This window comes from Passer montanus, unplaced genomic scaffold (assembly GCF_014805655.1).
Source record: "Passer montanus isolate IOZ18808 unplaced genomic scaffold, ASM1480565v1 scaffold41, whole genome shotgun sequence".
NCBI classification, from domain to species: Eukaryota; Metazoa; Chordata; class Aves; order Passeriformes; family Passeridae; genus Passer; species Passer montanus.
The window spans coordinates 7074661-7098235 of NW_024368930.1; the positions used below are offsets into that span (position 1 = coordinate 7074661).

Genomic DNA, 23575 nt, shown 5'->3' on the forward strand with positions numbered 1-23575 from the left:
GTACGGAGAGCCCGGCCCCGGCTGGAATCAACAGCCAAGGCACTAAGGAGGTGATGAGGATTGCAGAGCTGGCAGAGTTGTGCTGCAAGGCCAGTGTGTCAGGGCGGCTGGTGCTGTTGTCAGAGCAGCCGTGTGCTTTTTGTGACTGCTGGAGCCTAGCTGGGAGCAGGAGTGATGCTGTGAGAACTGAGTGAAGCCCTCAGAACACCCCGATGCCTCGCACGTGTTCAGGACGATTCACGCCCAGCTCTTGCACCAAGGAAGCTGCCCTTGGCCATTTTCCTCCCTCTTGCACTCAGGAACAAGATTTGTGGAGATCTGCTCCCTGACAGAGCATGCCTCCCAGGGGAGGCAGTGGCTGGAGCCATCCCAGCCGGACGGCGGTGCTTGGAGCAGGTAAAAGGCTACATCAGCCGGGGTCACCTCCGTCACGCAAACCGCAGCCTCCCCTGACCTTCATACTTTCCCACTGCCTCACTGCTCCCATTGCATGCGCCCACTGTGGTGTCGTAACGAGCAGAAGAGGAAACAGATTTCCCAACCGCCCGCCCCGCTGGCAGCCCATGAGCCCTCTGTGCTGGGAATGGCAGCCAGCACGGCCAGGGCAGCTGGCTCACCCCTGTGCTGTGCTGTGCACGCTGGGTATGACCCAGAGTCTCACAGGAGAAGGCAGAGAGGGCTGTGGATAATCCCTGGCTGATGTTCAGGTATTGCAGGCTGCTGATTCCCTCGGGGTCAGCTTGCTGCTGCTCTTCTCCCATGGATGGGAAAGCTCCCATGCACGACCCAGGGTGAGCAGGGCCTGGTGATGGATGGCACTGCCACGTTTTCTACCAGAATCCCTGTCCTGCTCCATGCAGGCAGCAGTTTCCTAGCACACAGTGAGAGGGAAAGATGGGATCCCCTGCTGCATAGCAGGGAGAGCCAGCAGCACTGGAGTAGCTGCTCCACAATCTGCTCAGTGCCTCAGGGCTTACTGGCTCAGAAGGAGCCACCTGATTGTGACTGAAATCACCAGTGCCGAGGGATGTGGATGGGGCAGGGGTTCCTGGAATGGGCTTTTCCCCTCACTGCCATCATTGCCTTGAGAGGGGAGGTAGTCACTCCGTGAAAATTTGGCCTCCCCTTCATTTCCCCTAAATTCAATTCCAGGGAAAGATGACACTGAGGCAGGAGAAAGGGATTTTTTGTCCGGGGAAGAAATGCAAACCACATGCAGGCAGGCTCGGGCAGGAGGAGGGACTGGGGCTGCGAGAGCCGGCGCTCAGCAGCGAGGCCGAGCTAAAGTCAGTCAGTGCTTCAGGACTCCAAACACGCCTGAGCGCTGCGCTTCGAGCAGGCGTGATCCCTGTCAGAGACAGGCTGCCAGTAGGGTTTGAAAATAATTAGGAAACCCAGAACCCCTGTGCTTCCCAGAAAAGCCTGTTAGTTCTGCGGTAGAAACCTTGCTTGCAGGGAGTGCATCGCACAAACAGAGTCATGACTCATCAACTGGATGGAGCTAAACTCCATTTTTCGGAGGTCAACATGCTCAAATCCTAATGAGCTTTACCCTTGGTAGGGCTCCTATGCTCCCTTTGTTGACCTGAATTTCTGGGATGCCCAGCACACCTGAGAGTAACTGAGGATGGTTTCAGGGGATGTATTTCATCCAGAGACACTAAGAGCTTCCAAGAGGGCAGTGATGATGGGGAAACTGAGGCACAGAGGGTTCAGACCACCAGTGCCTGCACCCCACCAGCCCCATCCCTGCGGCCTGGGTGGACACTGCCAGCCCCTCCTCTTGGGGGATCTCAGCTGTGAATCCGAGCGGTCCAGGACAGCCTTGGAGGAACAAAACAAGACAATCAATCACCCTTGCTTCATCCCGCCCCAGTCTGCATTGTGCGGAGCCTGAGGGACTCCACATCAAAGCAGGAGCAGCTGGCTGCCGGGGTGTCCCAGGCTGGCTGCCGGGGTGTCCCAGCCCCAGACGGGCAGCGCCCTGCCCGCGGGCTGCCTGTCTGCACTGCCCACACGGGCTTGGCCTCTGCTCACTGCCTGAGCCCCAGCAGCAAAGCCGGGATGCAGCGCTGCTCCCTGCCCCGAGCGTGGAGAGAGATGTCCGAGCTCACGGCGGCTGCAGAGAGCACCAAAGGTGGGGGTGCACGGATGCGGGGACCCCACTGTAGCATTGCAGGGCTGGCAGCACCTTCCCTGTGCAGGGGCGAGCAGGAGGTGGATTGCATATGGGGGAAGAGCCAGTCCCATCCCAAGCTTCTCCTGGAGCTGCGGGAAGGCTGCAGGGCAAAGCCCGCTCCTGCCGCGCAGCTCCTGCTATCCTCACAAGACCCTTTCCTTCGCAGTTCCTTCCATGCTTCCCCCGGGCTGCAGCCCCAGCGCTGCTGCAGACAGTACATTAATTTTTGGATGTCTTTTGCAGCTCCCCAGCGTTTCTCCCCATCCCAGGCACGCACGGCTGGGATGAGGCAATGTTCTCGGGGAGTGTTGGCTTCCCGGCTGGTGGGGAATATTCCTTGATGAAACTGGTCCACAATGCTGCCCAGTGGGGCTGGGGATGCTGAGGGGGTGCAAGGGGTCCAGTCATGGTGGGCTGGGCTGCACCATGGCAAACCAGCAGCGTTGACCATCTGGGATGGGGCATCTGGGCAAAGGAGAGTACCTGGATCCCCCTGGAGCAGTGCCGTGTGTGGGTGCAGCAGTGGAACAGCAGTTTGGGTACAACCTTCCAGATATCCCCTATTTTCCCTCTGGCAAAGGGCAGAGTGGCTTTGCCCTGTGACCACAGCATGGGACACGGCAGGGAGGACACGTCTCTGGCAGCCTGCAGGACACACGTGCCTGTGGTGGGTAACAATTGACATTTTTTCCAGTTCGTTAATTAAAACACAGAACAAAAGTCACTAAAGTGTGAGGCTGGGTGTTTACAGGGAAAATTCCTCTTCAGGTGCCAGGTTTATTAATAGAAGAGGGAAAAAACAAGGGGGAGAAGCAGGGCCACAGCTGGACAAGGAACATCTGGGAAGGATATGCTTTTTGGGAGTGGATGGTGTTGGGCGTGTGTGTGGGATGGGGTGTGAGGATGGGGTGCAGTAACCCCCCTGTCCCCCCACCACCAAGCCCCCAGGGTGCTGAGTGGCCGTGGGGAAGCCATGCTGTGGGCATTGCTGTGGGGCAGGAGCTCCCCAGCTCACCCTGTGGGACCCTGGCAGAGCAGATTCAGATCCCCAGATCCTTTGAAGTTTTCCCCATTCACTGCCACAAACTGGGCACTGCCACAGCCTGGTCAGGATCCAGGCTGATGAAGCAGGACATGCTGTCAGCATTGCCACCAGAGCTGGAGCTGCTGGGACACAAGAAAGACACGCTCAGCCAGGGTTCATAATGTGAAGTTTGGGGCAGCAAAACCCCCCTGGCTCCTTCAAGCTGCCTGCAGGAGTGCAGGGACTCCCAGCAGTGTTGGGGGGTGGCAGAGCTGTGCCCCCCAGACCCACATGCCACCCACCTCTGCCAAGTGCCTGCACACAGGCTGGCATTTGCACTTCCATATGTGACACATTAGGATTTGTTTAGAAGCCCTTTATTGTCATATTTTGTTCTTTATTTCCTACAAATTCAATTTGCTGAGGGATGTGTGCAGATTGTGAAATGATTTTGAGAATAGTTCCTCTGGGTTTTTTAATTTCCTTTGTATTAAATTTTACAGTGTTTAAAAGGCTATGAAAAATTTTATGTTAAAAAAAAAGAAAAAAGAAAAAAGAAATAAACTAAAAAAAAAAATCAGGAGGGCAAAATTCCAAGGAGGAAAGGAGAAGAGCCCAAGAAGGGGATGAGCTGTGGGCTGGCACTGGGAGCAGGCACTGCCGCCTCTGTCATGGCAGGCACCAGGGATGGTCTGGCTCTGATGCCCCCTCCTGCTCCCACTTCATCCTGGATGGAAAACCAGGCTGGGAGAGATGTGGCTACTGCCTCAAAACGGGTGCTGGAGTGGGACCTGCCGTTTGCTGAGGCCTGGATGATTGTGGTTTTTTCCACCACTCAGCCTTTCCCTTTCCTTTGCTCTCCACATGGGAGCAGGACACGGAAGCTTTGCACAAGGCCGTGGGGCTCCTGCCTGCCTTTCCAACCCCTCGCAGTCATTCAGTGCAGACATAAAAGCCCATGGCCACTCCCAGCAAGAAATTCCTGACAAGAAAATCTTTGAATTATTCCCAAGCTGTGACTGTGGAAAGCCAGGCATGTCCCAGCTTGCAGGCATTAGGGACCCCTTTGCTGCTGGGGCAATGGCCAGTCGGGAGCCACCCTCCTGCCCTCTGTCCCCTATGCTGGATGTTTCCAGCTTCTTCAAATCACAGACACATTTTTCATCTCTTCATTTCTACCATTGTCATTGTCATTGTTCTAGGCTGGTGCAAATTGGGAACTGGCCGTGCACTGACACTGCTGCTCCCTTCGCCCGCAGCCGCTCTTGTCCCCAGAACCAGCAGGAGGGCCCATTCCAGGGATGGAGATGGTACTGCATCCTGCTGCCAGTCCCCCAGGGGCTTTTACACCTTGGTCCGTGTCCCTGCCTGGCACAGGACCCCTGGCATGCTGCATCCTGCCTCTCTCCCACATCATTTCCCCTTTGCAGCCTGCCCGAGCGGTGCTTGGTGTCTGGTGAAGGTCTGGCTGAGACCCCCCAGTGTTTTGAGGGCTCCTGGGGCTTCAGCAGCACTGAGGAGGGGGCTGGAGGCTTTGGGAATGATAGAATCATCCAGTTCCAACTCTTGTCATGGGCAGGAAGGTGTTCCTTCCTCATTCCACCAGATCATTCTGCCTGGCCTCGAACACATCCAGGGACTGGGAAACTCAAACCCAGCAGCATCTCCAGCCTCAAGGGGCCAGGGACAAGGACTGCCCTTGGCAGCCAGGGTGCCCAACCCTTACCACAGCTATGCAGGGATCTGTAGGGTGGTTGGTGCCTCTCAGCACCAGGGAAGAGAGATGATGTGGAAAACAATTATGCAACAGGATTTATTAATTATTAATATGGAAAAGGAAGAATTCAGTGAATGCGTAACTTCGATCGAGAGCGAGATGCCAGGGCTGCAGAGCTGTCCAGTGCAGCAGGGTGTGCCAGACAACCAGCAGCACCGACTGAAGAGTGACAGGATGGTTGAATGAGCTGAGAACAGAACAGCCTTCCAGGGCTGTGGGGAGACAGGGATGCAGGATATGGGAGTAGAGGGATGTATGGATGTAGGAATGTGGGGATTTGGGGGAAGTAGTCGTGCAGGGACCCAGAGGTGAAGGGATGAAGAGATTCAGGGTTTTGGGGGTGCAGGGATGCAAGTCCCTCTGCCCATCACATCCCTGTGCCCATGCAGATCCTCTCCCCGACCCCAGGGTGCCGAGGCCTTCTCAGATCAGCCTCACTCTGCTCCTCTGACCCCTCCAGGCAACTTGGCAAAGTGATGGAGGAGGATTGCTGAGCAGATCCCAGCTTTTGATCTGGGAAAAGAGAGGCCACACCAAGTCCTTTCTGAAATTCCTTCCTGAAGCCTTGGCTGCTGCTTTGCTGAGACATTCAGGCCCTGGCAGCACTGGGGCTTGAGCCTGGCCTGCCACACCACCCTGCCTCTTCCCAGCACCCAGGTTCAGGGAGCTGCAGCCTTGGCAAGAGCTCCCTGCTCCGGCCGGTGCCCCCGTGCAGGTGTCTGGGTGTGGAGCCTCCATGGCAGCCACCTCCTGGCTCCTCTTTGCTCCTGGAGTCACGAGGTGGTGACTTCTCCAGGCCACCAGCATTGGTTTCCCTGCCACATGCTGGCAAATTCCTTTCACATGAACAGGAAATATGAATTCTGCTCTTCTCTTTGTTTTTTCAGGAGGAAAAAAAAAAGTAATCTAATCAAATGCTGTTTGTTTGTGGTCTCAGTGATCTCCAGTTGTTTGGTTGAGGCTCAGTGAGATGCCATTGGGATGGCCAAGGACAGGGACACTCCAAAGCTGCTGCAAACCCAGGTGCTGCCAGCCCTGCCATTGTCAGCAGAGCTGGGGCTCATCCCCATGTGGGGATAGACAGACATCCCCATGCCAGTGGCTCCACTGGAACTGGGAGCACTGGAGCCAGAACTGGTTTGGCTGATGGAACCATTGCTGGCCCTGCTTCTGTCGGGCTGGCTGGGAGAGTGTGGGAGCACAGGGATTGTTGTGTGGTCTTCCAGGAGGGCCTGAATTAACAAACCAGCATTGTTAAACAGCTCAAAACATCAGTAGCCTTTAATTATCCCCTTTTCCTAAGGGAGGAGGCATTTTCCACCTGGGGAGGCCATCACAGTATGATGGGATTTTTCCTCAGTGCTGATGTCTGGAAGCTGCCCTGCTCCAGGCCCACAGTGGGAAGCACTGCTATGTCAGGACCTTGGAAATCCCCATCCATGGGAAGCACCACTGTGATCCTGCAGGATCTCTGTTCCTGCACAGAAATATCTCTCCTCCAGCAAAGAACTGATGCAGGTTTATTCCCTGTCTCTGGGGACCTCTGAGAAGCACCAGTTCCCTTGGGACTGGCATCACCCTTTGCACCCCAGAGCACCCCTAGGCCAGGGCTGGCACCTCAGCAGGAGGGACTCTGTGCCTGCAGGAAGGTGCTGGAACCTCCCTACTGCAATGATGGCTGGGTTGGCTCTGTTGGGAGCCTCCCAGACAGCCAGGGATGGGTGGAAAGGGATGAGGGCACCAGGTCATGATGTCTCTCCATGTTGTGGTTGCCTCAGAGCTGAGACAGAGCTCTGCCCTGTGGTGGGGAGCCATGAACCCCCAAAATGCTGTGGGAAGGAGAGGGGGCAGCTGAGAGCGCCTGGAGTGCGTGCGGGCACAGAGGAGGCTGGGGATATTTGGAAATGTTCTTTCTCTGCTTTCATAGTGTGACATGCATTTTTTACTTCATTTAATCTTTTTTGCTCAAATTCCCAAGTGAAGAATTCTTTCCATGAGCCAGATCCTGCTGCCACGGCTTTGTGCCCAGCCATGGCACTGGGGACCAGTTGGAGCCCATGCCCCTGTATCCCTCCTCCAGCTGCAGCAGCACGGGTGCTCAGAAGTGGGCATGAGGCTCAGGGCACCCAGCTGGCACCCTCTCCATCACTGCTTCAGCTCCGCTGTCCCACTGCAATCCCCTTTTCTCCCCACTCCTGCAATTTGGTACTTTTTGGGGTGATGAACCTTCTCTGTGTGCTTTGAGCAGGAGCTGCCCACAACCCATTTTAAACAGCTCTGGCTTTGTCTTTATTCCAGCTCCTGAAAATTGAATTTGTTAGTGGCATAAACAGGATATAAAAGACTGAAAAAAACAAAAAGGAGAGGGGAATATTTTTCTCCATGCCTTTTCCTTCAACCTCTGAGGACCATATCTGCTGACACTCCTGAGTGTTAGTCAAACTCCTGATGACAAACAGGCCCTGGGGACCTGCTCTGTCCAGCATCCCAGGATACTCCTGATCCGGGATTTTTTAATACAAAGGTCACCATTTCTGCTTTTTTTTCCTTTTTTTCCCCTGGTGTTCTCCAAACTAACGGTGGTTTATGGTGCTCTTTGACGTCAGCCACAAATGGGGTTGCCAGGTGGTAATAATTTTCCTGAATGTCGGCTAAATACAATTATCACTCCATTTTCACTTCAGAAATATTAAAGTTTGTGTTCCTCCTGTTATTAATTTTGAAAAAAAAGCCTTTATAAGTCACCGTGGCACACGGCCGCCGGCCCTGGGGTGCTGGCAGCCACAGCAGGGCTGGTGACCAAAGTCCAGGCTGGCCCTGCTGTGCCACGTTCCTGGATTGTTCTGGAGGGGAGGGATGGGAGGGAGTGCCCTAGAGACCCAGAGACAGAGCCAAGAGTTGGGATGTCAGCAGGACTGAGGATGGATCCTGAGGCCGGGAGGGTGAGGAGGGACCCATGTCCCTGTGGGTGACCCAAATTCCAGTTCCTGTGGACCATGAACTTAAATCGGGTGTTTCCCAACCCCGTGCCAGCACAGCAGGGTCCATCAAAGGACAAAGCTCCTAGACACGCTGTTTCCTCCTGGCTTGGTGTCCACAGCATGAGCACATCCCTGCAGCTTTGGCCAGGGCAGGCGGGAGCTGAGGAGCCGCTGGCTTTTGTCACGGAATGATCACATCCTGCTGCCAAGAAGGGTCCGTGAGGGTTGGGATGCTGCAAAAGTCCACGTTCAGCTGCAACCAGAGGACCCAGGGCAGTTCCCAGAGCTGAGACACTGGGGTTGGATTATCAGCAAAATGGCTTGAAAGTAAACTTTGAGACAGAGGCACCATCACAGCCTTCGGTGGCCGAGTCCCAGCTGAGTGATGCCAGCACCAACATCAGGCTCAGCCCTGGCACAAGCTCAGGTGCAGCCACATATCCCAAGGTTTGCTTCCCTGAGGGCACACAGGTGGGCACCTTGCTTGCCTTCCACTGCCCAGGGTCACCTCAGCCTCTCACCGTGTCCCCTGACTGGGAGCACGTGCTCTGGGAGCTGCAGCTGTGGCAGGGCATGGGCAGGGCTGGCCTTGGGCACCAGAGCCACGACTGCAGTGGCTGCTTCCACAGCCCTCCCTGGGCTCTGTGGCTGCAGGGGGGAATTTCCCCAACCCCAGCCAGCAGCCTGCTCAAAGCTTTTGTCTTCTGCTGAATTCCAGCTGGTGAGAGTCATCCACCAGAGTCAGAGGATTTACCCTCCTGGGGAATGATGTGCGAGAGGGAACCATGTAGTCACATTAAAATTATTTGAAAAAGAATGGGACTTCTGAGTGCTGTCTCACGTGGAGCCAGGAACATCCATCTGACTGATGCTTCCATCTGTCTTTCTCAATAGTTTCCTTAAATAGTCCAAATATTAAAAAAAAAAAAAATCTATTGGAATTTGGCATATATGGTTCTTGGGAGAATAGAAGAGGGCCGGATACTAAAATACTGCTGCCTCGCTCCCTTCCAGTAACAAACACATGATTTTCATTGCAGGGAAAGCAGAGGCACATCTGGCCCAGAGGAGGATGCTCCATAGTCACTGATGCTTTGGTTTTGCTGGGAGAGCAGACTTTGCCCAGGCTGAGGGGTCCCGTTGAGCACAGTAGCAGCACCCAGCTCATCTGGGGAATTCCAGCTCCCTACAGCAAAGGAATCTGCAGTCCAGCTGCCCCAAGCCCCAGACTCCCTGTCCTACACTGCAAGTCCCATCTGCCTTTCCTTGGAGAAACCTTCCCTGAGCCCCCACTGTGCACAGCCAGGGGGAGTGGCTGCAATGGTGGGTAGAGATGCTGGAGCACTTTTCACACCATGTCGCAGTTCCTCGAAGACCTTGCCTGCTGTTGCTCTTACTGTCACCTCCTGCCAGCTTTTCCCTGGAACCCTGCGGTGCCCACAAATGGGAATTGGTTTATGGCCTGGCTCAGGGTTGGTGGCTCCTCACCACCGTGTTTGCTGGTTTCATCCATTCAGCTCCGCTCAAGGAGCGATGACAGATTTTCAGTGACAGAGTTCCAGTGGCTCGTGTGCGATGGAGATTGATGCTGGCTTCAAGGATGGTGCTCGGTGCAAGTGCTTTCCTGTTGTTGCACAGGCGATCCCCAGCGAAGGGGAGAGAATGATGAGGAGGACTCCATCTTATCAGAAGGCTGAAGAATTACTTTATTATTCTATACTATATACATTGCATCTAACTGAATCTGCCTTGCACTCACCCTTGCTCACAACTGCACACAACTGCACTCATGTCGATTCTCTCTTGACTGTCTCGTGACAATCCAACACGCACACAGCTCTTGGCCCTGATAGGCCAAGAGAACAAAACATCCTCACTTTGGGTAAACAGTCTCCATTTTGCATTCCACCTTAGCACAGCAAGCGAGATAAGAATTATGTTTTCCTTCTCTGCTTGTCTCACAACTTCTCTCTGTTCAGAGGGCGTGTGAATACCACACTTTCCTACAGGGATGCTGGGGGCCTTTCCCTGCCCCAACATCACGCACTGCTGGGGCAGAGTTGGATAAAACCCATAAAACCTTCAACAACCCCTGGCCTTCATGTTCACCTCCTCCTTTCACCTTCTCCAGTGAATATCGAGCTCCCAGTTCAACCGTTCACGCCGCGAGCAAGCACACCCTCACACCCTCCATCCTCCCAAGCTTCTCCCCATTCCACCAGCCTCACCTGGCTACCTGAGAGCGCTGCCCCAACACCACCTCCCCTTGGGAAACCCCAGCCGTGCCGCCACCCCAGCCCCGCAGAGCGGAGATCCGGCCGTGGGGACGCCGTCCTTCCGTCCCCGCGCCCGTCGGTGCTGGCCGGCGCGGAGCCCACCCGCGCCAGCCGCCGGGTGTTCTCCCCGCTCCCGCAGCTGTACGGAAATTGGAAGGCGACGCTGACATGTGTCAGCAATCACCAGCGAACGAGCGCCAGCGGCGGCGGCGGCGGCTGTCCCCACCACCTCGAGGAGGCTGGCCACTCTTGGCTGAAATCACGGCACGTTGCCGCTGGAAGCGGCAGTATTGTTTCAATTATTTCCATTATATAAAGTCAGGCCATTTAATATATTCTGCCTCAAAGGGGCTCAGCTAAAGAGATAAAATAAACACTGGAAATCTGCTCTGCTGACATGGACCAGGAATTCAGTTTCGACACCAAGCCTTCCCTCTCATCTCACTGCTTGTCTTCCCTTTCCTCCCAGCTCTCTCTCCTACTCTTGCTGCCCCTTGGCCTTCAGTGCCACTTGATGCCAATTCCCTCTTTGGGTTTTGCTCCTGTTTTGGCAGCTGGAGCACTTGTAGGCTGTGCAGCCACGCTGGCGTCCAGGACTGGAGCAAGCCAGAGGAGCCAAGGAGAGATGTGGAGCTCCAAAGCCCGCTCTGGGATGAAGGATGTGATTTATGGCAAATCTTGAGCCTCTTGGGATGCCACATTCCCTGAGAACAGCAGGAATGGCGGGTGGCACAAACCCAGCAATGGCTGAAGTGTGGCATGAGGAGGAGACGGAGGAAAAGGAGAAGGAAAAGGAGGAAGAGGAGGAGGAGGGGTGAGCAAATGTGCCATGAGCGTGCTGCAGGCTGCACTTGGCAAAGTCAACACTAAAATCAGCCACCTTCACACCTTCCTTCTCATCTGGGAGAGCTGATGGCACCCCAGCATTGAGGGGCCTCGCTGGCTCTGTGCTGGCATGGGAGGTGGTGAGTTGGGGCTGGAGTTGCTCCCACCAGCTCTGACCAGACAGGAGCTGCTTCCCATTAATGCTTCCCACGGCATCAGCCTCCCCAGAGCACTCCTCCCTTGCAGGGCTGTGCTAATCCAGGTATTCCCAACGTGTTGGCATGTGGCAAGGAGCACCAGCCAGAGCAGCAGTAAATCTGATACTTGGCCTTTCCCAGCACATCTCCCTGCTCCAAATGGGCAGTGCCACCCCCAGGGACCGGGTGATGGAGGGAGCCGTGTCACGGGATGCCAGCGAGGGCTGCGGTGCAGCGAGAGGTGGAGCTGGCTTTTCCTAAGAGCAGGGAGAGGGCCTCTGCCGAACTGGCGCGAGAGCAGCTGTGACTTTCCATTCCTGTGGGAAGTGGGCTGCCACCGTCCAAGCATCTGGGCTTGTTATGATGGGAGAGGAATGCCAAATATTTTTCTTCCTTATCCACTACCATCCGCTCAAACCCTCCCCTGATCAAACCCACATTCATCGCCCGGGACGCACTGGGGAAAATCCCTCGCAGCCCTCGCGGCTGCTGGGAGCTCATGGCACCTGTGGAGAAAACCCCGCCCTCGCCCAGGGGCTCCTCCATCCCCCTGCCCCTTCCTGTCTCCAGACATTCAATTTTTGCTTTATTACCTTTGCTAGGAGCATCCGTGCACCTGCATCCCTGTGCCCCCATCCCTGTGCCCGCATCCCTGTGCCCACATCCCTGTCCCCACCTCTGTGCCCGCATCCCTGCTGACCTGCGGGCCCGGCGGGACCGCACCGTCCCCTCCAGAGCCCTGAGCATCCCGAGAGCAGCCCCTGGGATGGTGCCACGGGCGTGTGCCCTGGGGCGCCTGCCGTGCCGGGAAGCAGGCGGTGCAGCTTTGGAAGGTCACCAAGATTTTTCCGAAGATGAAAGTGTGCTCAAGTGTCAAACAAACTTTCCAAATTATCTTTCTGGACACTTTCTCCCTTCTGCTTTGGAAGACGGAGGAGGAACATTTCATTCCCTCTGTGCTGGCGTGGAGCGGGGCTGCGTGAGGAGCCGGGAGCTGCCAGCGGCACCCGCGGCTCAGCCTCGCTTCTCGCCGACATCACCCCTGAGTCACCGCGGGCGCTGCCCTGGCACCATCGGCTGGGCTTCCCCCTCCCGCCGCCCCCCAGACCCCTCCCAGCACAACAGAGGGTTGCCAGGTGCCCAGTTGAACAGCAGACACCGCCTCTCCTCCCGCCGGCAGCAGGATTTGTCATAAATACACAAATTAAGGGAAACGTGTGGATTTCTCTGCTCTCGCAGGGATAGCTGGCACAGCAGCAGGGGCATGGGGACAGCGGCTGTGCCGCCCTTGGCAAATGCCCCGTGATCCCAAACAGCTGGGCATGGGCTGAGCGATGGCCACGTGGTGCCCCCAGGATCCAGCACTAATGAGAGCTGGCTAATTAGTGCGTCCTCCTGCGAGGGGTCACCCTGTCAGGGCTTGTGCCAACATCCGCTCACCCGTGCCAGTAGCCAGGGAGTGTGACCTGGAATGAGGTGCTTCCCTGGCCCTTGCCCAGTGTTTGCCTTCCAGCTCTGGACAAGGAAATTCCCTGTGGGCTCCAGGGCAGCTGTGCTGGCACCCAACAGGACTTGTGGAACCTCCTTGCCCTGTGGCATCCACGTCCCATCCCAGTCACTGCATCCACACCGATGCAGCTGCCTGCAGCCAGGGTTTGGAGACACTCAGAGATCCCCAAAGCCATTGCCATATCTCTATTCTTCTGTGCTGGGATGGCAGCAGCATGCCCATGTCCACATGGGCCCCAGCCCCTGCAGACTCCTGGTGGTGATGCCATGCTGCAGGTTTGGTTGTTTATGGAAATTTCGTCTGAGCCAGATGCTGCAATTTATGCATTTTATGTGTAATTTTTCAATTTATTTCATAATTAGAAAAAAAAAAACCAAACCCTAAAGTGATCCTAACCATTATTACTCCTGGTTTCCTCAGCTATTACTCCTGGTTTCCTACAGTGAGGCCAAAGGGGTCTGAAATGGCTCCTTTGTTGTCTGATCATTAACCCTTCAGGAATGAAACGCAGCAGTGCCGGATGGGAGAGGTGGGGAGAGAGGCTCAGGGGGCTGGGGGAGAGAAGGGAAACAGGAGGGAGAAATTCGAGGGGCAAAGAGAAGCTTAAACCCAATGTGCTGTCCCAGGCATGGCTGGACACCCAGGACACCGATGGACACGTCCACTGCAGCCCCCTGGCTGCTCCCCTCCGGTGCCATGGGTTTGCTGTTCTCACACCCCAGCCCATTCCTCCCTCCCAGGCAATGCACACCCAGAGCATCCCGGGTGGAAAGGAGCCCTGCAGCTCGCTGGGATGAGCAGGTGGATGCTGATCTGCCCCGGGGTGCTCAGGGGGGTCCTGTGTGCCCCGAAAGTCTCTCTGTGCCCCTCTGGGGAGAGGAGAGGAGCACCGTGTGCTGGTTTGCATGTGGTGATGACAGGAGGGAATGTGCTGTCACTGGCGCTGTCACTGGTGGCCAGTGGCCCCGGAGCCCCGGCTGGGAGGTCACCAAGCTGTGGCACAGGGTTGGGACAACGGGACGAGCACGTGGGGCTCCCACGATGGGGACCTGTGCCCGTGGGTCACCTGGGTACCTGGCGAGTGAGGTGTCCCCCTCCTGCCCTGCGCCCCACCTCAAGCACAGCCCCTAGGGTGGGATTTGGGGAGCACAGCGTGGGACAAGGGGTGTGGACAGCCTCATGGGAGCCCAGAACAGCGCACTGAGCTCGTCTTGGCTTGGAACAGCTTGGCACAGCTCGGCTCGGCTCAGCTTCGCTCCCGCAGCTCGGAGGGAGGTGAGTTAAGAAGCGCTCGGAAAATCAGAGTCAGCTGCAACCCTGGGGACAGCCGGGGCAGACCCGCAGCCGCCGCCGGAGCTGCCGGAGACCCGCCACGGCTCCCGGCGACCGGGGGGCTCAGCCCTGCCCGGGGGGCTCAGCCCTGCCCTGCCCGGGGGCTGAGCCGGGGGGCTGAGCCGGGGGGCTGAGCTGGGGGAGCTGAGCTGGGGGAGCTGAGCTGGGGGAGCTGAGCTGGGGGGGCTGAGCTGGGGGGCTGAGCTGGGGGGGCTGAGCTGGGGGGGCCGGCGCAGGCAGCGTCACCCTCCTGGCTCCACCCCCCCAAAATCGCAGGGGGCTTCGCTGTGACCCCGGCGCTGGGATGGCAGCGGGACAGTCGGACCGCGGCGGGACGGCGGGACGGTTCCCAGCCGAGGTGGTGGCTGGAGTGCTCCGGGGGGATCCAGCCAGGGCGTTTGCCAGTCGCTTTGTTGCTGCTGGGGATTTTTTTTATTTTTTTTTTAGGATTATTATTATTTTGAAAGGGAGGGTGAGGAGAGGGGGCTGACACTGACTATAAAGGCAGAGCTCCCTGGAGCAGCCGGCACTTCCCCGGCACCATGAGCACTCCCCGGGCCTGACAGCCCCAGCCTGCCCCACCGCCGCCGGCTGAAGCTGCCCTGAAGTGTGGCTGTGCGTCCGAAGCTCGGTGGGATGGTGTGAGCCCGGAGCCGCTCGTCGCCCTCCCACCACCCCTCACCGGCTCTGGCAGGAGCCGAGCCCACCAGCCGCTTGGATGATTTGATTTCTTCCCTGTCCGACACCACTCCTGCCCAGATGCAGTGGATAATATTCATGTTGCTGTTATTCATCAGCTCCATGGAAATGCTCACGCAGAACCGGTGGAAGAAGCAAGGTACAGTGTGCAGGGTGGGCTCGTCCTGCTCGGGTGTGCGGGGTGGCTTTGGGACACCAGGCTGCCTGTCCTGCCTGCACGGAGCAGGAAGGAGTTGTGAACCGGGGCTGGAGGTGCCAGCAACCAGCAAACCCCCAGCCCCTCACCCTGAGCCCCTTTGGGGACCCTCTGTGCCCCCTCTGGGTGCGTGGCACGGGGCTGGCTTGGCAGTGTGGAAGATGCAGAGCCCTGCCTGCCCGGTGCCAGCCCTGCCTTTGGGGCTGGCAGGACATGAGGGACACTGGCTGGCACTGGGACCAGCTCTGCCAACCCCAGCAGAGCCAGACACAGTGGGGATAGCACAAAATGGGCTCATCTTCTGATATTTCCTTTCTCCTAAGTGCCTTAGGAGTAAAACGTCCTGGAAGGATGCTCAGAGCCACAGCAGGCACTGCCTGTGCCCTGCCCCATCCTTTCCCCAGGAAGAGGCACCAGCTGAGCCCCTGCTCCGTGCCTGGGCAAGGGCAGGGTGTGCTGGGGCTGTGCCCCCTCCCTTGGGCACTGGCTCGTGTCCCCTCGCTGGGCAGTGCCAGGCAGTGCCAGCTGGCTGTGTGGAGTGGGTCCAGGGCTGCTTCTCAGCCCTGTGCCAGGAATGCCAGGAGTGCCAGGCTAGGGGCAGGACCTGCCAGGACCAGGCTCTCAGGGCTGGAGCCTGGAGAGCTTCTTTGAAGCTGTTCCATGTTAAAGGCATGCGGAGGCAGTAGGTGTGGGTGATGATGTGGGTGGCCAGGCTGGTGGCCAAAACACCCCTGATGGGAAACAGCCAAGCACCAAGAGGGGCTCCAGCTACCACTGCTTGGTGCTGGGTAACTCAGTGCTCCCAAGGCCTCAGGTCTTGGCAGCCTGGGGGTCTGGCTGTGGCTTCACAGCCCAGACACGTTATATACCCTGGGATAACCCACACAGAAAAGCCAGCACAGGGTCCAGGAGCCACAGAGGATGCTGCAGCACCCACAGCCTCCCTACTGCCACTGGAGCTCTGGTCTGGGCAGTCCAGTGCCCCAGGGACCCATGGTTCCCAGCAGGACTGGCATAGGGTGGGCAGAGATGGGGGATGTCACACCCATGTCTTCAGGTACCCACTGTGGCCCATGCCCAGTGCCCATCCCAGCTCAGCCCTGCACTCTGCCATCACCACTGGACAGGAGGAGATGAACCCACCTCTCGTTCCTAATCCTCAAGCCCAAGGTTTAGGAGTGAGCCACATTCTGTTGCTCTCTGTGGTGGCTGCCAGGGTCACTCTTGGTGGCAGAGACGTGTGTGCCATGCCAGCAGCACTGTGGAGTGGAGGAGGGCTCCCCACTTCTCCCAGCTCCATACCATGGGATTATTTCCGAAGCCAGTGAGAGGAAGGAGGCCCTGGAGCCCATCCAGGGCTCCCCACCTTCTTTGCCCTGGCTGGAGGTGGAAGGAGAGCAGCAAAAAAAAAACCCCTAAATATCAAAAAGAATTAGGGAAGGGAAAGAGGCTCGTAAATCCACGGGTCTCCAGGGAAGCCACTCCAGCTGCAGCCAGGAACACAAATGTTGTCAGCGTTTGGTAAATATGTAACGGAGACCATAACAACTTAATGGATCCAAGGTGCTTCGTTAGCGCTCCCAGCAGACGCGGCTCTAATGAGGGCTCCTGGCCCTGCTGCCGTCCCAGAGAAGGGACTGGGATGAGCCAGCTTGGGGACAACTGCATGGCACCACAGCACTGGCTCGTGCCAGGGACCAGCGGGGGCTGCGAGGCACCGCCCACCATCATCGTCTGACAGAATCCTCTGCCAGCATCCCCCCGGCTTCCCAGCACCTCTGCCCCAGCCCCACAGGCATGAGACCCCTCTGGTGCAGCGTCTGGGGCCAGAGGGGCCAGTGCCAGGCATTGCTCCCGGGGCTGAGTCTGTCTGTGCCAGGCAGCACCCAGCAGGTGGCTCAGGCTTGTAGCACCCTTAGTGGAAGGTGTCCCTGCCCATGGTGGGAGGCTTGAGGTGATCTTGAAGGTCTCTTCCAACCCAAACCATTCTGTGATCCTATGGTTCTATAGAGCCCACGTCCTGAGCATGCTGTACCAGGCTTGTGGCACTGTCACTGCTGCTCAGGCTGTGGTGCCAGAGCCAAGCAGACAGCTCCCAACAAAGGGGCATGGTGAAGGCACTGGATGCTTGCATGCAGAAGTTCAGTGCCCCCTTTTGTGCTTTTTCTGTGGGCTCGGAGAGCAGGAGCAGTTGGTGGTGTTTGTGTGGCCTGGTGGATGTTGGCACCCTGTCCTTGTCCCTGGGAACAGAGGTCACCCACCTCAGGGTCAGTCACTCTCCCACAGCCTGGGAGTGCAGCGCAGGCAGCCAGGCAGGCAGCAGAGGCTCTTGAGCAAACAGACAGATTCTTTTCTCAGCTCCTCTTGAGTGCATCCAAAATGCCCTTTTGTCCTCTGACACTTGAGAGGCATCAACTGATTAATCCAGGTCAGATCACATTTCCACCGCTGACCCCGTGGTTGTTGCACTTCCCACGGGATGGGCAAGGCTGGCTTGGGGTGTGTCTCTGTCACCCGTGGGCAGTGCAGGCGTGGGGCAAACCCTCAGTGTGGGTCTTGGAGGGGTGGAGGCCATCAGTGCTGGCCAAGCTGGGAACCATGGCTCCATGTGTCCCTTGGCTGCAGCGTGGTCACAGGTGGGGATTTGAGGAGCAGAGAGAGGTGGGGTGGCACTTGCAGGGAGACAGGACAGCGCTGTCCCCTGGTGTGTCAGAGAGGGGCTGCCACGGGGCTGGGGCCGCACTCAGCACCTGTGTCACAGCCCCTCTCCTCATTTGTCCCCGCAGCGAGTGCTGGCCTGCTGGAAAACTGCACGGGCTGCGTCCTGTGCTCGGAGGACAACGGCTGCATCACCTGCCACCACCGGCTCTTCCTGCTGATCTGGAGGGACGGCATCCGCCAGTACGGGATGTGCGTCCACACGTGTCCCCCAGGCTACTTCGGCGTGCGGGGACTGGAGGTCAACAGATGCACAAGTACGGGTTCCCCCTGCTCCTGCTCCCTGCTCCCCTCGGCACCCTGCGGGTCCCAGCGCTGCGGGAAGGGCGATGGCTTCATTTCCCACAGCGTTCCTGGCGGCGCTGGATCCAGGGCCGGCCGGCTTGGGGGGGCTTCGTCCCCTTTTCCCTTGGCCAGAGCCACAGCCTGGACCCCGCAGGGTTTGGTCCCCGGTGGGTTTTGGGTCCCGCTGACCGGCCGTCCCTCCCGGCAGAGTGCAGGTCGCCCAGCTGCGAGAGCTGCTTCAGCAGAGACTTCTGCATGAAGTGCAAGGACAAGTTTTACTTGTACAAGGGCCAGTGTTTCCGGCAGTGCCCCCCCGGCACCGCGGCACAGCCCGGCACCCGCGAGTGCCAAGGTAAGCAGCACCCACCCGTGCCCGCCGTCCCGGGGACGTGCCTGGCTCCGAGGGTCACCAATCCTGTCCCTGTCGCTGCAGAGACGTGCGAGCCGGGCCCCTGGAGCGAGTGGAGCGCCTGTACCCACGAGAGCCGGACCTGCGGCTGCAGGTGGGGTGTGGAGACGCGGGTGCGGGAGGCGCCGGAGGTTGCCCGGGAGGAGGGCACTGCCTGCCCCGCGCTGCTGGAGACCAGGAGGTGCCGCATGAAGAAGCACTGCCCGGGAGGTGAGCACCGCGCCGCCGGGGCTGGGGACAGCTCCGCGGCCCTGCAAAGTGAGCCCGAGGGGCGCTGCAGGAGGACGGTGGCAGCGGGGGTCTGGCAGTGGCCGGCGGACCGTGCTGTCATCCCCCAAGCATTTTGAAACTCTGGGTAAAGCCGTCATCTCAGGAACATGTGCTGAGCAGCCCTAGGGCTGGCTGCTCCCACCTGGCAGTCCCCGAGACTGCCTGGGACGAGCCGGTGTCCCCTTCCATGCCGGACTGGGCTGGGCTGGGCACTGGCACGAACCGCCGTGGTGGGATGAGGCTGCCGAGCTCCAGCTCCCATCCTGCCACGACGTGAAGGGAGGCTTTCTGTGCTGCAGCTGTGGGTAAGGAGGGTTGAGACACACAGGGGAGGTTCCTGCAAAAACCTCTGAGCTCCCTAAAAGCTGGAACACTCATAGAGCAGGAGGGCATCACCCAGGGGATTTCTGATAGCCAAGGTTTTGGGAGACACCCCAGGGCACAGTGCCCGTCCATGGCTCATCTGGCCAGATATTCACTCATGCTCCTGCACTTCCCCCCACCTCATTCCCAGGCTGGGGGCTCCCTGGCTCGGGGATCTCCCCACCTTTCACACGCCAGAGCCGCTGCAGGGTCTGTCCGGGCGGTGCGTGCGCGGGTGCAGGGCTGGCCATGGGAACCAGGACGTGGCTGATGTCATTTTTGGATGCAGGCGTCTGGACTGAAGCTACCCTAATAAATCTCCACTTAATAACTGGCAGCAGGGGGGATGCATGAGATACCGATGTGGAGTGCCTGGCAGCAGATCTGAGCCAGCGAGGGTTGCGGTTCGGGGCTGCGGGATCGCTGCGCCGCGGGACGAGCCGGCACCGCCAGCGTGGCGGGGATCAGAGGACAGGACTGTGAGGGGGGAGAGAAAAAGGATGAAGGGGGGCAGCAGCAGAGGACGTGCGTGCTGGGCGAGGGCCACGGAGCCAGGAGAGAGGTTGCATCCCAGCAGCATCAATCATAAGTAATATTTTCCTGCTGACAGTGCAGAGGAGCTGCTTCCTTTCCCCACCCAGGTCCCAGCTCACGTCTTTGGGGTGCCAGGTGGCTTCGATTTTGAGGATGTTCTCCTCCCTGCTGGTGTGTGGCAGCTCCAGACCCGCAGAGCTGGTGATAGTTTGATGGAAGAAATTTAGTGTGGGAGGACAGGCTGCTCCGGAGCACTGTGTCCTGGAGCACCGTGCCCTGCCTGGCACACAGTGGGTCCCACTGGCAGGGACTGCTGTCCTGTGTCTCAGGGACACCTCATCTTGTGAAGCTACTGGGGAGGCACTGGCACTTCAAAAAAGTGCTTGGCCTTTTGCCTCTGCCTGTGCTCCTGCAAGCTGGAAGCTGTGAGGCTACGGTGGTGGGCTCAGGGACTGGCAGGACTCTGTTCTTGAGGCTGCTACCTGGGATCAGCTTCAGAGACAGCTCTGTCCCCTGCCCAGCAGAAGGAATCCCATGAGTGCCCCCCAAGCAACCCCCTCAGGGGAGAGCAGCCCCTCCATGTCCCCCACTCCTGGGCAGGCTGTTTGGAGTCCCTGCGTGTGTCTGCCCTCGCTCCCAGGCTCCTGCCCGCCTGGCCAAGTGCTGGGTTATGGGATCCAGATGCTGGAGGAGGACGAGGAGTTCACTTGATGCATCTGAGGCACCCCCAGCCCAGGCGAGCCAGGGCAGGCGGCCGAACCCGACCGTGTGATGAGAGATTTGTGCCACCACTTCTGAGCCATCCAGGCGGCTGGAAGGGAAAAGCCGCCGCGCTTGGCCGTGGCACAAACCCCTCGCGCTGCTGTAAATCTGCCTTGGGTGTCTGTCCCGCTCTCCAGACGCTTGGCGTGCGTGCCGTGCCCTCTCCTTTGTGGGTGGCAACTGTCTGGAGATCAGAGCCGAGAAACAGGGCTTCAGAGCCAGCCAGGACAAGAACTGGAGTCCTCAGAAGGGACTGGGGACAACAGTGCTGGCACACGCAGCACCAGGGACAGTCATGGTCCCTTGTGCCCCTCTCAGCACTGAACCCCCCCCATGTGACACTAACTGGAGTGGGCACCGGGGGCAAGGACCCACAAAGTGCCCCGTTTTTGGGGCAACCATTCTGATCCACAGCTTGGATCCCCTCCCAGCGGAGCCATGGCACAACAGGGTTTATCCTGAACCCTCTTTCTTTGGTGTCTCAGCACCAACACCTCGTCCAGCTGCAGGGTGTGTGGCAGCTTCTCAGGGTGGGCAAAGGTTTGGGTCCCAACAGCCTGGCCCTGCAAAGCTGGCAGTGGGTTGAGCTGGGACACAGCCAGGCTCCACCAGCACGCTGGTTGTGCCACGGGGATGGGGACCATCCACATGTGGAGGCAGCCACAGGGAGAGAGAATTAGCACCTGTGCAAGGGTGCACCCCAAAGCCACCTTGCTCCCCAGCATGCCCAAATCCTCCCGTGGGTCCCACGGTGGAGGGCAGGTTCCCACATCACAGCAGAGCTGAGCACGGCTGTGCCATGGCTTTGGGGTGTTGGTGCAGCCCCTGCCCCTCTCCAGCACCCACAGTCCTCACTCAGAGAGAAGTGGGGTTTCTCCAGGCAGCTTCTGCTTGGGTTGAGCTGCCCCACCCCATTCCTGGGGATTTTGGGGTACCAGGACTGAGAGCCCAGCCATAGGAGATGTGGGGACAACACACCTGTGTCCCTGTGCCCATGCCATCAGCACACCCAGACCCCCCACAGACCCACACTGCTGATTCACACCTGGGAGAGGGCTCTGGGGTCCCCAAAATCAGAAACTGGGTCCAGCACTAAACCTTGAAGGAGGATATGGGATCAGCATCCCATGGATGGGGCTCAGGTCAGGTCATGGTGCCTGGCCAACGAGTGAGCTCCTTTCCTTCTCCTTTTTCTGTTGCAGAGAAAACCGAACCCAAAAATAAAGGCAAAAAGCGACAGAAGAAGCCGAAGACAGAAAGGCACACGGGCACCTAGCGGGCACCAGCACGGGAGCTGGGGCACCGTGGCAGCAGCTCCCAGCCTGCTCCTGCCACGGTGTTCCAGCCACATCACCCCTGTTTTTCCATCCAGAGAGAAAAAAAAAAAAAAATTGCACAATTTTCTCTGCCCCCCCATCCCCCTTTTCTTTTGAGACAATTTATGGCCTGTAAAACATTTCCTTTTCAGAAATTCTAATTTGCAGTGTCCAAAGCAAAGCCCTAGGGCTTGGGGAGGGGGTGGCTCCTTTATTCCTCTGGTCTTCCCTCTCCCCTAGCATGCTCCATCCCTTCCTCCAGACGGGTGGGATGGGGTTAGACCGGGGTTGGACCCTGCTAATGAAGCTGATGCCTGCCTGGATGGTGTTCCCCAGGGCTGGGAGATGCCCTGGCTCCACAGAGTCCTGATTTTATGGGAGTGCTGGGGAGCACAGTGCAGCACTGAGCTGCTCCAGGTGCTGGACAGTGTCCCCCATCCTCAGCCACAGGCATGGGAAGCAGCAGGACCCCTGGGGTTGGGACCCCAATGGGGACAGTGCCATTGCTCACAGCAGCCCAGCCTGGAGCTCAGTATCCCCACTGGCACAACCAAGGGCTAAATCCTGCTCCCCTGGGGCTCGGGGGGCAGCTGGACCTCCACAACAAACCCTTCTTGGGATCATGCCAGCCCAGCACTCAGCACCCTCACAGACCAAATCCTGCCATCCTCACGCTCACAGAGAGGCTCAAAGAGCTTCTCTCCCAGCTGGATGTGGGCACAGGAATTTGGGGCTACTGTGTTTTTTCTATGACAGGGACAGGCACAGTGTGAGTGCAAGCCCAGGCAGGGGATGCTGCTGTGTCCTGGTCCCCAAACTGGGATGTGATGGAAGCAGCGCTGCAAACCCCTCCCAGCCCTCACCAGGGTGTGACCGTGGGGTGCTGAGCCCGGCCGTGCCAGTCTGTCCCTCCCTGCCGCGCTGTGTGTCCCAGCACAGAGGGCTCTCTCGGGATACATCCCTTGTGTGCGCTTAAATCGCTGTCCAGCCGCAGGCAGCTCTGCCTTCGGGGGTTGCCGGGGTGCAGCGCCCCGTCCCCGCCCTGAGGCCGGGCTGGCCGCGGGGGCTGCACAGACCCTTCAGGACGGCAGCGCTGGGTGTCAGCACCGAGCCGGCAGCCCCGGAGCCGGCACAAAGCTGCCAGAGCATCTCCTCCGATCGCTTCATGGCAAATAAACGGATTAAACCCCCGGCATTGCTCCTGCGTCCCTGTTTTCCCCATTCCCACGAGCTGCTGCCGGAGGGGTTTGGGATGCTGGCCGTGGCCACGGTGCAATCCCGTGTTCCACAGCTCTGCAGCTTGGGTCCCTGTGGGGGGACACCCTGCCCTGCCCCCCAGCACGGGGTCACTGGGGAGAGATTTGATTTCAAGTTTTAATGAGCATCACTCCTTTCCTGAGCCAGCAGTGGGGCGAGCGGAAAGTGTGACACTGGGACTGCCATTCCGCAGGACTGGGAACCACCAGGGGTTTTTCCTGGGCGTTGGAGAAAATCCCCCTCTGCTAAGATGCTTGGACATCCCCTTGGCAGCCTGTCCCCACCACCGGGATTGTCTGCTCCTGGGGACACAGCCTGGATCCCATCCCAGCCCACGGGCTGCCAGAGGTGTCCCCAGCTCTGGTGGGAGTCACCAGCCCCCGACAGAGCCCGGCCTGGACTCGGGGCACGCAGAGCCCATGCACAGCCTGGCTGTGTCCTGCCAAGCCCTGCCGGGGTCACGGCTCTCCCTCCTCCTGCTCCCCGCGGGCTCATCCCGCGGCCAGAGCGGCGAACTGCGGGCCCGGCTGCCGCTGGCATTCCGAACTGCGGGACCCGGGCGGGAGCGGGGCTGCCCGGGGTGGGTGCGGCTGTGCTGGGTCCAGCGGCTGCTGAGCGGGCACTCGCGGGGTGCAGGGCTGGGAGGGCTCGGTGCTGCCCACGCC

The 23575-nt window shown here is 58.7% G+C and overlaps 1 protein-coding gene across 1 annotated transcript; it reads left to right on the plus strand.

Annotated features, from left to right (window-relative positions):
* Window positions 1–13959: 13959 nt before the first annotated feature.
* Window positions 13960–22834, plus strand: RSPO4 (R-spondin 4). The gene is made up of 6 exons (XM_039719522.1): window positions 13960–14044; window positions 14549–14939; window positions 17783–17971; window positions 18208–18351; window positions 18433–18618; window positions 21540–22834. The coding sequence occupies exons 2-6, from the start codon at window positions 14861–14863 to the stop codon at window positions 21611–21613; spliced, it is 672 nt and encodes a 223-aa protein (XP_039575456.1). The 5' UTR covers window positions 13960–14044; window positions 14549–14860; the 3' UTR covers window positions 21614–22834.
* The last annotated feature ends 741 nt before the right edge of the window (window positions 22835–23575 follow it).

Excerpts from the sequence above, each read along its gene's own strand:
- RSPO4 (XM_039719522.1), top strand. The coding sequence starts at position 14,861 with ATGCAGTGGATAATATTCATGTTGCTGTTATTCATCAGCTCCATGGAA. Across the intron at positions 14,940-17,782 it reads GAACCGGTGGAAGAAGCAAG|CGAGTGCTGGCCTGCTGGAA; the intron begins GTACAGTGTGCA and ends TTGTCCCCGCAG. Across the intron at positions 17,972-18,207 it reads GGAGGTCAACAGATGCACAA|AGTGCAGGTCGCCCAGCTGC; the intron begins GTACGGGTTCCC and ends CCCTCCCGGCAG.